The 17,981-nt window shown below is 35.0% G+C and overlaps 2 protein-coding genes across 3 annotated transcripts in view; one reads left to right on the forward strand and one right to left on the reverse strand.

The window, feature by feature from the left end:
* Window positions 1–15,198, forward strand: part of cdi (serine/threonine kinase) — a 45,461-nt gene extending 30,263 nt beyond the window's left edge. The window contains exons 3-6 of the mRNA XM_087413809.1: window positions 2,278–2,399; window positions 9,984–10,530; window positions 10,759–11,298; window positions 11,612–15,198. Coding sequence (XP_087269935.1) covers window positions 2,278–2,399; window positions 9,984–10,530; window positions 10,759–11,298; window positions 11,612–12,124 — 1,722 coding nt within the window. The 3' untranslated portion in view covers window positions 12,125–15,198. The remainder of the gene's footprint in view (window positions 1–2,277; window positions 2,400–9,983; window positions 10,531–10,758; window positions 11,299–11,611) is intronic.
* Window positions 15,199–15,549: 351 nt separating this feature from the next.
* The window catches only part of LOC105147404 (uncharacterized), a 30,400-nt gene continuing 27,968 nt past the window's right edge, over window positions 15,550–17,981 (reverse strand). For both annotated transcript variants that reach the window (XM_011058387.2, XM_087413804.1), the window contains exon 8: window positions 15,550–17,943. In XM_011058387.2, the coding sequence (XP_011056689.1) occupies window positions 16,033–17,943 (1,911 nt within the window). In that variant the 3' untranslated portion in view covers window positions 15,550–16,032. The remainder of the gene's footprint in view (window positions 17,944–17,981) is intronic.

The following is a 17,981-nucleotide window of genomic DNA, read 5'->3' on the forward strand; positions in this document are numbered from 1 at the left end:
GGCAGGTAATTAACTTTTTTAATACCTGTGTAACATAGCACATGTGATATACAGTACATATATTTTAATAGCGTAAAAGATTTTATAATACGTAGAGTTCATATATAATGTAAAAATTTTGTAACTGGTTCTTCGATAGATAGATACAGGAATCTGTAATAGTTATATAGAAAAGTAGTTTCTCGATCAAATTTGAAATTGTTATATTTTGTAGATTACGATGCTAATCAAAAGTTTCCTTAGACAAAACCATAAAAAATTTGCAGTATTTGAAAGTTGTTATTTTGGATCTAATCGAACTGAAAAATATTTTTATCTACTAAACTATTCATTTTTTGTAACGTACTTTAATACTTTTATTCAGTAGAATAATATGAGATGAATCAATTAATATAAAGAAAGCATAGAATTGTTTCTGTAAAAAAATATGTAGTTTGCAAATATATATATTGCAAATTATATTTTTTGCAATATATAATTTTTTTAAAAAGCAAATATTTTCTTTATAGATATCAATAATTCATCTCATTATTTTACGCGCGCATAAAAGTAAATTGAAATGCAATTACCAAGAAATGAATAATTTAGTAGATAAAGATACTTTTCAATACAATTACACTCAAAATAGCAATTTTTTAATGATGCAAAATCTGTCCTTTTTTATGATTTTGCCTGAAGAAACTTTTGATTAGCATTTTATAATTTACAGAATGTCTCAATTTCAATCAATTTAATCGAATCACTTTTTCCATATAAATAGTGCAGAGTCCTTTTACAATTATAATTTCCTTGACGAAATTGATAATATCTCTTCGATAAACATTTTATATGTTTGTTAGGTAATTCCATAGTAGACCCGATTTCTCAGTTTATTGTAACATAATACAGAAATTTATATGAGAGAAATTGAATTCTTTCAGTAATATTTCCACGAGGTCGTTTTTTGTCGGGCAGTCTGCGACATTCTGCGATAATCAAAACTGCTATATACGAAGCTGCGGTGATCGCACTCATTAAGCAATCGCGCGCGGCAACTTTCAAGGCTAATAATTGCGGCCTGTATGTCCATTTTCGTTGAATGATGCCGCGGGCAACACGGACCGGCACATTTACGAGGCTCATCTTACGCCGGCCAGATGCCACAGTTTCATTAATAAGTTTCTCTTTCGCGGGAATATCGCTCCGGTGCTCTCTTGTGCGTGTTAGTCGCACCATGTGAAAACGGAGCGACGAAAATCTTCGTTTCGTTAGCTTGGCGATGAGAAACGCATCTGTCGCCATCGTCTTTGAGTACTCAAGCGATTTGTCAGTACGTGATATATAGGATGTACAATAAAATAGAAATATTTGATCAAGCCGAAGAAAAATCGATTTTTTGTATTTACGTTGATAATGAATTAATTTAACAATACAATCTCATTTCTAACTTATTATTAAACAAGAATTTTGTTCAATTAATATTTAATAATTTTTTAAATAACTTTTATTTAGGATTTAATTTTCGAAGCACTTAAAATTACAAAAAAGAAATAACGATGTAATAATAATAATAAATATTAATAATATAATAATTTCTCATGTATTGTATATGTTTAAAGAAGAAGATTTGCCTGTGTGTTACCGTAGTTGTCATCAAAGTATTAAATGATACATCCTGTATTCGTATCAGTTTCATAAGAAACGTATAAACGTTTTGCACTATCATGATGAAATTAGAAATGCATTAAGGTCATTCTTAGAAGATAAAGATGCAACTCTATGAATTATGTAGGTCGATCAGGCCTCTGTTTTAATCGCGATTTAATAAATCAAAAATCGAAATAGAAATTTTACAACCTGTAATTAACTTCAGGATATATAAACACAGTATAGTATGACAATTGCTCATAAATAAAATATATGCAAAATCATGTACTAAGTCTTATGCACAATTTTATTTTTTTATTATAATATTATGTATCTATGTCGAAAATGTTTTAATAGATCTATAAATTTTAACAGATTTTTTCTTAGCTTGATTCTTATTTTTATATTAATTTGATAACAAAAATGAATTCTATATAAGATTTTAATAGAATTTTTGTGGAATGTCTCGAAATAACTCAACACATTGGTCGAAGCAGAACAGCGCTCTTGCATTTATGACCTCGCAAAATTTGTAACGCAAAGAATCTACGGTTACGTATGCAGCTGTCGTATCATAATAACGTCAATAATACCGCCACGCAATGGCACGGTAATATGTCACTAACCTCCATGTTTGTTTCGTTTTTCCAGGTTACTCACAAAGTGACGAGTCAGGTGATGGTGCTCAAGATGAATCAGCTGGCGGCGAATAGGCCGAATATGCTCAAGGAAGTCCAGCTCATGAACAAGCTTAGCCATCCAAACATACTCAGGTGAGTTGAGGTGCCAGAATTGAATCCAATTCATTTTTGCCGATGAAACTACGCGATTGAACAAAAATCGCTTAGTCGAATTCGATGAGGATGATAAAATAAATTTCTAGCCGCTCTGCTTGCCTGCTTAATTCTTGTGTTACGAGCAGATGCGTCGACCCTCTTTTATACGAATTAGTTCAATGCGAGCAAAATTCAAGAACGATGGATAATAGGAAGAAAATGTGCGCGATGTTATGCATTTTTGATAGCATTATTTTCTGATATTCCGATAAAAATTTAACGATGATAACACTAATCATTAAGTCATTACATTTTTTTTTATTATACTCTATTATATAATTATTCTTTATATGGATCGGAACAAAAATTTGTGCTTCATTTGTATCCTGTCGAAAATTTTTTGACAATTATACGATTCGATAGAGCAAAGTTTCAGCTTTAAGAATCTGTTTTTTGGATTACGATGTGACAATTTTTGACGCAATTAAGGGCAATTAAAATCAAAATCCTCCTTTTATTTAATCCGTGATTTCAGTAACAAAAAATCTTAGGAACATTTTTTAAAAACGATTTTGTAGGGAGAATTTGGAAGTTTTCATGTTAAGAAGTAAAAAATTATTCACAAGTTTTTTTTAAACACACAACAGATCCACAAAGTATAAAGAACATTTTCCATTTTGTTCAGCTTGTTTTCTATGCATGTAATATTAAACTTATAAAAAGTCAAAAACCATAGCAACGTTTCAAAAATAGAGAACGTTTCTAAGCTGTAAAATCTTTTTTTAAATTTAAATTTTGTTCTTTTTTAACGAATCTTTTTACAACTGCTTGAATTTTAATGTTTGTAATATTTATTGTTTGTAACTATTTCTACGTATCAGTTTTGTTTATATATAGTTTCAATATGTTAAGGACAATTATATTTTTTTTTAAGAATTGCACTACTTATCATAGTCGGTAATATTTACAGCAAAACTCTCATGCTTGCGCCTCACATTTGTTTCGTCTTGTCACGAATCAATTTAACCTTCTTTCCGGCATCATGCCAAAATGCTGGCTCAAGATTCTCGTATCAAGTGACTTTATACGATGTTATCGAAACACGTGGCGACCGTGTACTTGCAATATTTCATCTTAGTCTACACCAATCCATATTATAGAGCGTTATTGTTTAATTTATCATCCGGCGATTATATCTTTGAAATTTCTTTCGCTTGGGAGCTCACTAAAATGAGTAAAAAATTAGAAAAAACGGTATTATGCTTTAACTACACTCGTTACGAATTACGACATAATACGCTCGCCTAGCGGTAATAGCGGTTAGCTCGGCACGTTGTATCCGTTGCGAAAATTCTTGCTATATAGCAGAAAGCAGAATCCAAAGTGCAGGCTGCACAACATTTTTTACTTTATAACTTGTGAAATTAGATATGTAGTCAAATATTGATTTGTGGCTGCCAACAATTGTGTGTACATTATTTTATATTTTGAGACAGGAAAGATATTTTATTTCTTTCACACACTAGGAAAAAATATTTAGTGCCTTCAGTAAAATTGTTTAGTGTTGAGACATTTTTTAACAACCAAATATTTGATTTATATAACAAAATTTAATTCTTTTTGCAAAATAATTTCTCTGCTTTGTAAATAACAAAAATATTTTTTTATACCAATTAATAATTCGCAAAATTTTGGTTTATAGAACAAAACATTTTTCCTAGTGATACATTTTTAATTTTAATCATGATAATATATCGTGATAAATTTTATTTGCTACAAGAAATGAATGATATTTCATTATTTTCGTTTTAGAAGTTTAATTTGCTTGAAAAAAAACTGTTTACATATTAAATATTAATTATTCAGTATTTTGAAAATTATTCCAATTTTGACATTTCATTTTATCTTATTTTTATTTTCGTCAATTGATTTCCAATTTTACATTCAAAAAAGTTTGCTTTCCACCAGATCTGAAATTTCATACTGCATCTCTGCGAATAATTTGTGCAAAATCCATCACGATAAATATTTAGAAGTCATACTTTGGGAAAAGTTCAAAATATAGAGAGGTTTTCCAGTTTATTTTATTTTTTTATTTTTCGAGACTAATACTTACTTCTCAATTATGACATAACGCGCCGAGCGTTACTAGACGACGCATTTCGACGGGACGCACCGCGACAACGCATTCCGACGATATAAACGGCTTGGCCCAGATTCGGATGCGGTGTTTACTCGTCGCGGATCTAGCGGATCTTATTTCTGGCATTTTCCTCGACGAGGCCTCCGCGAAAACTCCGCGGATCCTCTCAGGATCCTCCGTTTCGCATACCCGGCTGACTCAGCCGTAAAAATAGTTATCATCTTCACTCGCGGCATTTGCCACGTGTATCGCGACACCCGCGCTCGTTGCGTCGTAACCAGGGTATTGCTATAGCGTGATAGTGTTTATACAAACGACTTGCATTAATTTCAGGAAATGTTGACATTGCGCAAGGTGTTCTAAAAAAAAGTATCACTATTTTTAAACAGCGCCTGACAACACAATAATACGACATTGACATCTGATCTGTACAACACGTGTTTGATTTACTTCAATTAGACATTTATAAATTTGAATTATATTGTGAATCGAAAATATTTATAAAATATTCTATTATACATGCTTCAATTACACGGTTGATCTGAAGTCACGGTTGATCAGAAGAAGATTTTTTTCCATGATTTGATAACAAATAATATTATCTTCTACATGTAAGTTAATGAATTATCTTGATGTATTGTTTGTCAACAATTATTGCCACATTCAATCTATCAATAATTATCTTTTATATGTAAGTTAATGAATTATCTTGATGTCGTTTATCACGATTATTGCCATATTGAACCTATCAGTAATTAATATTTATTTTCAAGAAAACAATAACATTCCTGGTAGCCTGCTGTTATTGCCATAAATGTCATAATATATTTTAATGACATATTATTGTATAATATTAACACGATATTTTTTAGAGTATCATTGTTATAGTATGGCATAAGATGCCGCATTACTTTCGTAGAATCAGCCGTAAACACAACAGTGTCATAACGTATATTATGTACTGTAGTATCGAATATTCAACGGTAGTATCAATAGCAGCATCCCAGTCATAATTCTTGGAACGACTTTCCGGATTAGACAATCGGCGCGCCATCACTTTCACGGCGAGAGCGACTCACTGAATGAAAACAACCGGAGAGTATCCGAAAATATCTTGCATCTTCGAGAACTCCGCATAATTCTTGCCTCCAATCGATTTGCTCATTACACACGCGAACGCCCTTTTACGTAATATTTGGCTTGCGAAAAATGAATTCGCTTAGCTGCGTGAAAGAGAAAACGCTGCTCTGACGCTCAGCTAGTGAATAATGACGCGGCATAGTCAGACACTCGTATCGACCACCGTACACTTGGCAGATCAGACTTTCAATTTACATGCATCATGCGTACTTATATTGTAATCAGGGAGTGTATTACAGTTCTTGAAATGAACTGAAAATTACAAAAGTGATCGAATTTACTAGAATATTTATAACTTTATTGGGGAGTCGAACATCTAGTGAATTTGTTCACTTTTATAATTTCTACTTCGTTTCAAGAACCGTAATAATTCCTGAAGCAAAATTAATAGAGAACGAATATATAAAGTTTCAGATCTGGTGGAAAGCAGGAATGTGCGATTTAAAAATTTGTGCATCGGGATTGCAATAATCCTTAAAATTCGGGGTAATATGTAACATATATACATATAAAAATTGGGATGCGATATATCGCATTGCGATTTTTATATGTGTGTATATTATACATTTATTCAACTGCCATTTTTGTCATATTAAAAATCTTCGGTAAATTCAGAGGGACAGATGAATAATAAAAAATAATTATTAGAACGTAGCCAATATAAAAGCATTTTTTAAAAATAATAGCATTGAAAAATTCCTAATAAAATTTGGAATTTTCATAGAAAAACTTCTTCACGAAATTAAAAATTATATATCAGTTTTTTATTGCGCGTTAGTCGAATTGTTTGCATAGTTTAAAAGAATTAAAGAACAAGTAGAATATTAATTACAGGCGCGATTTTAAGTCACCTGCGATTTCGCAATTAAAAAGTCAGTTACATATCACACTGGCTTTTTAATCGCTTATGATATATCGCAAAATCGCACCTCTCTAATGCAAAGTAGACTTATTCAAATATAAAATTGGAAAGTAATTAACAGAAATGTCGAGGAATAATTTTATAAGAATAACTTTCAAAACACTAAATAATTGATATTTAATATGTAAATAATTAATGAGAATAGTTCTTTTGTTTAAGTAAATTAAACTTCTGAAATAAAAATTTGTTTTATAATTTAGTTTTATAACTTAGTTTTATAATTTAATTTGTTATAATTATTTATATTGAAATAAAAGTAATGAAATATTATATTTGATGTAAGATTACGTATTTAATCAGAAATAAACAAATGGATGGAAAAGAAGAAATACAAAGAATTGGAAAAGTAAATAATTTACATTAAAAGTACCGAAAGGTCATTATTGATTGTTTTTTTAATTAATATATTTCTCATATAAAAGGAAATTTTGAAATTTTTTAACTTTCTAATAATTATGTATTTGATAAAATACTTGATTTTTCATCACTTTCTTTATTTTCATAGTAATTTATTCACTTGATCTTTTTAGTGAAATGTTGATACTTCTAGAGTGACTACGTCTAGAGTACTTAAAAGAGAGCAACCCTTGCATAATGTATAAACATAATAAGAAGAGAAAAAGATTTACAAAGATTATAGCTATATAAGATTAAAAATCAAAATAATAAGATGAATGAAGGGGTATCATATATATCAATTTAAAGTGAATCACAGTCCTTTTTTAAAAAAGATATAAAAAAAGAGATTGACTACAATTATATTTCTCCAACAAATCGCTTCTGTTTTATTCGCATTACGCTTATGTTGACCTTCGTTTACCTTATCATTTCGACTTTCACCCTTACAACTGTATAATCTTTGAAAATCTTTTCCTCTTATTTATTATGCTAAATTATATTGCGAACTATCAAAAATAATTTATAAAATATTCTATTACACACAAGTGCTTAAATTATTCGGTGTGTTAATTTGAAGTAATTTTTTTTATATTTGATAAAAGATTATACTTATTGTTAGTATAAAACGTATATTTAGTCTTAAAAATTCGTCGATGTGACATATAATAATTAATATTTCTATGTATCAATCGCATAAACGACAAACCTCAGGAAACGCGAAGAGAGCGACAATTTCTCTTCTTATCTGATCAGCAAAAAATGAATCTGGAGCATCGTGTATGCATACCGTCCGTGTTTTATCCGAGAAAAATTCTTCGCCAGAAATTTCTCTTTCGGTCGCGTGGTTTGTTTATCCTCTTCCTTTTTTTTTCTCCCAGTTCTGTGGGAGAAACCACGACGATGTGCTTGGCGAGAAACGCCTCGAAATCGGGACGACACGACGCGACGCAACGCGCGATTTTCTTCTCCTCAGTTCTACCATTTATGCAAGATCTTACCCTAACGATAACGCAAAATGCATTCACCGATTAACTTGCGGGAGAAATGCAAGAAGCGGAGTACTTTTCAGGATATAATCAAGTTGTTTTATCGCAATCTCTGCATCTTTTTGGAATAAATTCTCATTTGCGGTTTTGTTATTTATTAAGATAATAAGAGAAAACCGTAAAAACTTACAACATTGTCCTTCGTACTATACTTTGAAAGTTAATTATGATTTATAATACAAATTATATAACTATAATTTGATTGTTATTTTATCATGTACACTCAGTTTATATATATATATATATATATATATATATATATATATATATAAATTATTGTTATTAATTGATGCATAAATAACAATAAAATTAATGGAAATGTTTTAAATGCTCGCTATGTGTTATAAATTAAAGACTGAAGGATTAATGTGATACTTGGCAATATTTGTCATTGAATAATATACATTATTGAATATTTAGCAATATTATCTCAAAGGCATCCTTTGATAAACGAGACCGTAATGTTTCTTTGAAGCAAGGCGATGTGTAAATTCTCTCTGAGACTTAATCTAGCATACATGGCATAAAGATAACGTCTGTGATATCGCGACGATTAAATTACAATATGCAGACACATATTAAAGCTGTCTAGACCCTTTAATCATCTTGAAAGCACACCTGTATTTGGTTTTATAATTTAATAAGTGGCGATGTGTGTGTGATTTGCAAACAATGTTTGACAATATTAATTATAAATATTTTTTTATTATATTATACATTTTAGCATAATTTATATTCGTTCTTTTATGATTTCTCAGACATATTTATTGTGCAATATTGAATAATTTTTTTGTATAGAATCATAAATTATGTATACATGTATTTTTTTATTTATTATTTATCATTATTCATCTTCGCACATTTTATCTTTTTTATTATTATATCTTATAAGAAGAAAGTATGATTTATAAAGTGTGACACCTAATGTTATCGTGATTGTTCGCCAACTTTGCTCTATTCTTCCTTTGTTCGTTTTCATATTATCTAATCTTGTCTAAAAATCGTTGAATTGATAAAAGCGACAAGTTTTGAATTCACTTGCGCTTGCAACGTCACGCGGCAAATATCTTTTACCTTGTAACTATTTTGAAAATATTGCTGCAGCATTTAAATCTTTAACGGTCTTTACTTAACGAAAGTAAAAATTTTTTATCTATAATAAGATTGGAAACAAGACGTCCATTTATGTGAGAATCATCAGCTAAATATGAGAAGCATCACTTTCGGTCAAAGTTAGGTGTTAAAACTAATATATGTATATGTATTTTTTAAATGAATACATATTTTTTATTCTTTTACGTTATTCTATTATATGCTTTGAAATAAATAGTATCTATTAAATTTTGCAAAGCAAAGAGCTGCAACTTTTCATCCGGAAACCTTTTGTAATCTATAGTAGTTTATTTAAATTCTTGAATCTCTCAAAAGCGGAATTATAATTAGAATTTCTGACTGAGATTTTTGCTTACAAAAGCAAAACTTCAGTGCATTATTATTTAAAAGCCAGTTATTACTTCACTTTGCAAATACTGCAACTGTTTACAATAAAGTACTTACAGTATAAGTAAAAACGAAGGTAATAGTCCTACATTTTAAAGATGTACATTTAAAAGTTCTAAGTTGTTATACGTTGTATTATAATTTAATCATTGCGATAGTATCGGCATTATTCTTATCAATTATCTTAATTACTTCATATGTTAGATTAAGGAAATAAAAAACTTTTAAACTTATATATTAATTTCCTTTTGAATATATTTTTTTTTAGATAACATTGAAAATGAAGTAATAACTTGTTTCTAAACAATAATACTGAAGTATTTTTTTTGTAACAAAAATTTCAGTAAGAAATTCTGTTTATAATTTTCGTTATTGTTAGAATAAATTAAAAATTTTCTCAAACGTACTGATCAATCTTGTCTTCTTTTCAGGTTCATGGGAGTGTGCGTGCACGAGGGTCAGCTGCATGCGTTGACAGAATACATTAACGGCGGCAGCCTGGAGCAGCTGATCATGTCGCGGCACACGCCGTTACCGCATCTCGTCCGGATGAATCTAGCGAGAGACGTGGCTCGTGGTATGGCCTATCTACATAGCCGCGGCATCTTTCACCGCGATCTCACGTCGAAGAATGTGCTGATCAAGAAGGACGAGTGCAATAACGAGATGACCGCAGTGGTGGGCGATTTCGGACTGGCTGCAAAGATACCCGATCCCAGCACAGGCTATCGACTCAGCACGGTCGGCAGTCCTTACTGGATGTCGCCCGAGTGCCTCAAAGGTCAATGGTATGACCACAGGTCCGACGTATTCTCCTTCGGCATCGTCGTGTGCGAGCTGATCGGCCGGGTGCCCGCGGATCCGGACGTTCTGCCACGCTCAGATAACTTTGGCCTCGATTACCTAGCCGTGGCGGAGATCTGCGCGGCCGCCGATCCGCCGCCTGCTTTCCTCCAACTCGCCTTCAATTGCTGCACGGTGAGTATGATGATATCTAACTGTAAAGGCATGCAATGCGCGGATTCGGTGCGAATGGCCATGGAAATTGGTATAGCTGTTACCAGATTGAAGTACGATGTACGCACGCATGTATTCACAATGGGAAATATTTGATGCGAATATTTATTAAATATTTAATTTTTTTATTGATTAAATTTGTTTAATTTATGAATCTGAATTGTAAATGGTGCTATCGTTTATTTGCAGTACGAACCTAAGTCCAGGCCAACCTTTCCGGAAATTACGACTAGCTTGGAAACTATGATAGCAGCCTGTGAAGAGGAACTGAAAAATAACATCGGTAAACGACAGTCAACCGTTGATCCAACGCTGATGTCCAGCATGGATGAGATTGCACGAGAAGGACGCACGACGAAGCGGCGTACCGCAAAACTCAGAAGCCAATCGGCGGACGCGAGAGGTTGCGATAACGCGACGCCATCGGATAAGGCAAGATGTCATTCTGCCAGGCGAGTAGCTGAACTCGCCAGCCGTCGAGATCCGCATTACAGGCCGATGACGGCGAATCCATTTCATGCATTGGGCGGCGTTAAGAAGATCCTCGGCGATCTGTTCTCCAGCTGTTTAGAGCTGCCCTCTTCGGAGGACGTGCGACCCAACATCACCGACAGCACGTGCAGCAAGTTCAAGCCGGCGCAAAACGATAGTATTGCTAAGATTCTGGACAGAAAAAAGCCAAATTCCGAACCGAGCAGTCCTACTGCCAGAAAGAAATGGGAGAGAAAGGTAGATGCACAAAGATTCAGCATAAATGATTAAGTATGGAATAGAGACTCTTCCATTAGTTTTAATCTTGAATTTATATAAAAACGGCAGCTAACAATATTTCTCTCTTTACAATGACATGCAATGATAATGTCTCATACAATCATGATTACTTCTTAAGAGTAAAGCATGATTATATCAAATGTTCAGTATGTATGCTGTTCAGAAACATACATATTCATATTTCATACATGTTTAAAGTTCTGATTATTGTGTTTGAAGATATATGTTTTTATCATGTTCACTAACACATGTACCACACGTGTGTTTTTAGGTCGCTACCAAGGTGGGCGTCGCAAGTTTGTTCACCCATCCGCTCTTTCGAGATGGTTGGGAGCCGCGAAGACGTGGCAGCTGCGAATCAGGTTTCTGGAGTTGCGTCGGTGAAGACCTGAGTCCAGAGCCGCCAAATCGACGGCACACGTCGACTCTCAGCAGCTCGGCAGCAAGCAGTCTATTCCTGCTGGATGACCATCGAACCAGTTCGATCTACACAGACTCCTCTGAAGATATTGCCAGCTTAGGCGGTGGCGATTCCTGCTGGGAGGATCGATTGAATGGCATTGGCTCGTCAAGCAAAACAATCTCGAAAATTGTCGAATACTTTGAGAGGAAGCAAGCGGGTAGACTCGGTGATCACGGCGACACTGCTGGTCCTAGTCGCCTGACTCTACTACGGGCTAGTCTAGAAGGGCCCGTGCCCATCAGCAGCATCTCGGCCGCGCAACGGCTAGTCGTGTGCGAAGGTGCCGTGCGCAGTAAACTTGCGTTATTCGACAAAAAGTGATATTACGCCTGAGGCTCTTGGCAATTTCTTATTATTTCCTTTTGACAAGCAGCGCCCGCGTAAAAAGAACCGTGTATAATGAAACGCGATACAGGTCCCGAAGAGAGTTAGAGGCTTGTTATCATATGCCGGTGACGGTGAAAATTCTGGGACATTACATGATAATTAGCGTGTTTCTTACATATAGTTGAAAAGTGAAGAATGTATGTTGTCTTAATGATAGTAGCAATCGGTCTTCTTGCGCATAAAAGATTTGGGGCGGATGAAAAGGGCGATTATACAGTATCGGCGCGTCATTCGTAATTTGTAGACAGGATAGCTGATAACACGCATGCGACGCATGCTTACAGACACTTCTCTAAAAACCTAGTAACCTGACTGTGATGTTTTTTGATAATCTACATACATACATACATTATTGAACTATAACGACTGAAATTTGACGGAGCCATCAACACAGGATCTTTTATACGCAACACGAGTCGCATTTCATGTAACTTGGCTACAACGATGCGCCGTTCGAAAAAGATAAAGAAGTAGGAAGGGGAGAACGAAGCAATAGCGAATTTTGTCAAAAAACTGCGTTTTCAGATTAGCGCCGAAGATAGCGCTAATCGATTATTGCCCCGCGATTGACATATTTTGCAGTGCCTCGCAGTTCCTAGTAGCCATCTCCGTCCTTATGCACACGAACCATGGGTATTACCGATCATTGTAAGGGTAGCTATACAGATCGACGACAAATAAGGGCGAATGACTTTTTTTATTTAAGTTGAATAGGCGGATTGCCAGGCTAAAGGTTCTTATCTCGCCATTCTTAATTTTTCGATTGATATGATTAACTTTATCGGATTGTGTTGTATTTTTTTTCTAATGTGTTATTAACAATCCTATCAATTTTTTTAATTTTTATTTTTGTACCTAAGGATTCGCTGGCCTGTTACTGCAGTCATTTTTTTTCCTGTTTATATTAAAATAAATTTTATTTATATACAACTATTTATATTTATTAAAATTAAAAAATTTTTTTTTAATTAAATAAAATAATAGCTATTAATTAATTTAAATTAACCGTCATAAAGTTTGATAAATGCAGATCTTGTTGCAATATGTAGTTATTTATCAAATAAGAAAACATTTATTTTATTGAAATTTATTCTATTGAGTGACAATAGTATAGAAACTTATGCGATATATATAAAGAAAAAAATTTATTTCCTAATAATTCTTTTCCTTATATCATTATTTAGCATGCTGCAGTGAGAGGTCAAGAGAGAATCCTTAAGTTCCACATCTACAGAGGCCTACGTCGCGTTTGCGAAATTCTTATTTTGTCTTTGACGTACTGATGTCGATGCTGCGCGAAGTTCATCGACGTTAGTATGTGCTTTTTCAGCGATTCGCAGTTTCGCGTATCATGGCGTGTTAATAGCTCGGGATACAAAGTGCCGGATGTTACGGTAATGCATATATACATATATATTTTTTTGTTGGCAGAGGTACACCGTGTCCTGGATATTCTTGTTGACGTGTTGCGCGTATAGCCGAGAGAGTTTCTTCACTTTGAAAAGAGAATATATGAAACTGATCTAGTCAGTGTATTAATGTGGCGGCCTTATCTTTTGTACGTTGTAGCGCTAAACTTGTAGTATTTAAAGTTGAAATAGCGAGCGTGAAATGAGCGCGAGATGAAATCGGGCGTCCTGCTTACGCCCGATGGTCTTCTCTTTTTGTTTTTGAACGTCGGTATATTTATATACAATGGAAAAGAGAGTGAGACTGAGAACGTGCGAGACAGAGTGAATGGTGGTGCCTATCGCATCGGTGTGCATGCGTACATGTATGTATGCGTATGCGTTATAGAAAGAAAGTGTACACGTCCAAAAACGATATCTATGTAGGTAGCTACGACTTTCACATATATAACGTGAATCGTTTTGTCGCTCAGACAGCGAGTCGAACCAAATCTACAATCGTAGAGTGATAGACTAATGTGACGATACCTTTTTACTTGTCGAAGTTCGCTCACGGGTTTACTCCATAAGACTGTGCGTTTGTTATGTAATAGGTCGCATTGTAAATAGAGATGCTCGAAATCGCGTCAACGATATTCGCAGTCTCTTCTTCCTCGTGTACAATAGGATGCGCGCTGTGTGTCTTTTCTTTGCGTTTCTTTTTTTTTCTTTTTTTTTCCTTTTAATTTTCGCTCGTCGAATCGGGGCCTTTTTTTTCTCCTCGATGCGTCAATCGGTACCTGAATAATCGAAGCGAGGGAAGGACTGCGAACGAGTTAGTTCTTAAGCATGCGGACATATCAGGAATATGGGCATATCCTGAGGTTCAACCTGATTGATAAAGGGCAATAAATGCGTGGTTTACGGTGTGATGGAGTTTACGGGATACATGTTGCGAATGTGAGTGCGTGAATGAGAAGGGAAAGAAAGAGAGTGAGAGAGAGAGAGAGAGAGAATATGAAAGCGGAGTTAGTGGACCGAGAGGCGCATTTTTAAAAAAGAAAGATATGGGTTATTTATTTTAAGTAAAAACAGTTATATTAAAGATTATATATCTATATATAAATCTACGCAAACGTCGTCTCTTCCATACTTTTCAACTGTTATCTAGAATCTACGACTGCTGTTGTAGTCCTGTATCTTCTAGTTCTTTATATTATTACACTACGAAGAGGATACGCGTGATATGTCGGGTTTCCTTGTAGCTCTCCGCGTTGGTCATCGAGATATATACAATGTAAAAATTTTATATAATATATATATATATATATATATATATATATATATATATATATATATATATAGCGAGCGCTGTGAACACCCGATTTTCTCGTGATCAGTGATCACTACTCATAAATTGGGCATAAATAAGCGTGGAAAAGAAAAAATTAATGGCAGCGATGACGGATGATAATAATAATTATGATTAATAGTAAAAGGCGGAGCTATATATATGTGTGTTGTGTATATATATATATATATAGCTATGTAAAAAATTCCTATATATATATACAAAGGTAATAAAGTTAAGGGCTCTCAATTTTTATGAAAAAAAGGAAAGTTATTAAAGATTTTTTCTAAAGTCATTAAGTCTTAACAATGCTAATGACCAAAGGAAAAATTAGCGATTTTTTCTACAGTTTTAATACAATTATTTTTATGAACTCATTAAGAAAAAGCACTTGTTTGTCAATAAGACAACATACACGACAACTATTATAAACGATATTTCATTTTACCAAAAATTACACTTATCTTTTTATTTTATATCTAATATCATCATTACATAAGAAATAGATCGTTTAATTTTGAAGCAAGCGATAAGAAAAGTTTGAACACTGATTTTAAATCGCATTATTTCTCATCACAGACTGTTAGTTGTACCCTTCGCAACAAAATTTCATTTCAAAATTTACTTTGAAAAAGATTTATTATAAATCAAATTTTCCGACTTAAAAATAAAGTTGTCGATAAAAAACTATTCTTGTAGTACAAGTTATAATTTTTTAATAATTTGAATCAAGCAATATTAAGAATTCACGATTTTGTTCCCGAAACAGATAATTTTTCTTAGATTTTTAAAAATCCGAACCATGGAAACACTCTTATCTGATTAAAACAGTCCTAAGTTACTTATCTTTCGTTCACTAACATGATGCCGGTAATCCCATAAGTTTCTGAGTTTTTGATGTTTTTACAATATATATAAACAAGGAGATGATTTTATAGAAATAAATTCCGAATTTTACCGAAGAAATGTAAAGTTTGTTTTCCAATCTTAAGATAATGTCAAATAAGGTGTTTTAGAAGATATGATCTTACATTTTTCGAATATTTTAATTAAAAAAAAACTTTTGAGTCTTATTTTTAAATCATTCTTTAGTATACGTAATATTAACGATCCCTTTCGAGCATCGGATAGGCTCTGCCCATATCCTCTTCTGGGATCAGCGGTATATATCTCGTTCTGGGATCATTTTTTCGCTCGTAAGCGTATGGGAACATCATCGTGGGATGTATTGTTCTGGCACTTTTTGTTGTCTTGTATCGCGGAATCTTCTGGATATGCGTGGCAACTGTCGTAGAACTCGAAACATCATCAATGTCAGTCAACGAGGGCAGGTCGCTGGTCGTCTCCTCGAAGTCAATTAGAGGTATGAATTTCCTCTCGTACGTGTTTGCGACCTTCTCGATCGTGGCTTCCTTTGTTGCTTCGTCCAGGATGCTAGCTTCGGCAGATTTTTGCGAATTTTCAACGGTATCGATCTCCATCGTCGGGATCGTCGTCGCCACTGTTTCTTCACTCGACGTCGCAATTCGCACGGTCGTTGAAATAACGTCGCTTTTGATCGTGATCGGAACCCAGTCGTTGTCAGGCTTGACTTCAGTTTCTACGTTTACGTTAGCCTTTTGCGAGGTCCAGTCATGACTGTGATCGAGCGACCAGTCCAGCGATCGCGAAACGTTTGAATCCCTTCGCGACAGAGAATTCTTCAAAGTCGATTCACCAATCGATTCACCAATTGGCTGCCAATCACTATCCTTGCTCGCTGCTTTCGTCTCGAGACTGGTGGAATTCGTGCTGACTGTCTTCTCCGGATACACAGCCTCGACTATCATCGGCGATTCCTCAGCTCTCGATACAGTATGCTCGTTCTTGTTTTTCTCTGTTTGAGCACTCGAGATCGATTCCTCATAACGTTTATCGTCGAAGTTGAACAATTTCTCGGACTTGCGCTGGCCGATTTCTACCCGTAGGATTTGATCCCCATTCCATGGTCGACTAGTCGTCCTACTCTCTGCAGTATTATTGACGCTTCTTGGACGCACTATATCACTCAAAAGAGGGAAATACTTTGGCTCTTCGTGCCGTATACCGGTCACAAAGCTTGGTGTGTACTGCGAGATCAGAGGCAACAGAGTTTGTCGGGCATATCGTTCCGCTTGCGCTAGGATACCAGCCAATCGCTCAGGTAGAAACTGCACGGTGAACGCTCTCGTGGAGGTCGACGACGTCTCCTGTATCTCGTCGTGTTGCTTCTCGTGTGATACCACCTCGTTCCGCGTGTTGTGCCTGGTAGCGCGTGGACGCAGGATCGGTTCCGTGATCTCGGGCAGCTTGAGCGATCGACCGGCGTCTTTCTTACTCGGACGCAATACCGGTTCTCTGATCTCCGACAAGTACTCCGTGGTAGTCGCGACAGTGGTCACGGTGGTCTCAGCAACACGCTCCGACACTGTCGAGGCATGGTAGATCAGGTTCGTGGCGCCAGAGAAGCTCCGTCCTTGCTCCGATTCTGCGTTTTCCAGCGAGTTCGAGTCGCCGTCACCGGATATGTCCAGGACGATCCACGGATTCGCGACGTTGCGCCGCTTCTCTGCATCCTCGAAGGTTGTCACCGTTTCGATTTCGGAGATGCGTCGATTCTGCTCCTTCGTGAACGGACCGAGATTTCGCCTCTGTGACGTTCTCTCTGTCGGCAGGATCTCCACGGAGTATCCCGGAGGATCCTTTGTGTCGTAGTTTTGCTCCTTCGTGAAGGGTCCTATGCCACCCTGTCTGTTCTCCATCTCTACATGTTCGAGTATTGGTACCGAGGAAGATACAGTGGAGTTGTCAGTGTCCAAAGGTATGTTGCATTCGCCGGGATAAAGGGGTAGGTAAACTGATCGACCGGATTCTAGAATCAAGCCCTTTTTACAAATCGACAGAATCTTGCCGAAACTATCGATTATTGCCACCTTGTCGATGGTCCATGACACCAATCCGGACGATATCCAACCGCTATACGCCGTGTATTTGATCTGTTAACATAACATAAAAATAATTACGTAATTCATTG

The sequence above is a fragment of the Acromyrmex echinatior genome, chromosome 1 (assembly GCF_024713525.1).
Source record: "Acromyrmex echinatior isolate Ae372 chromosome 1, ASM2471352v2, whole genome shotgun sequence".
NCBI classification, from domain to species: Eukaryota; Metazoa; Arthropoda; class Insecta; order Hymenoptera; family Formicidae; genus Acromyrmex; species Acromyrmex echinatior.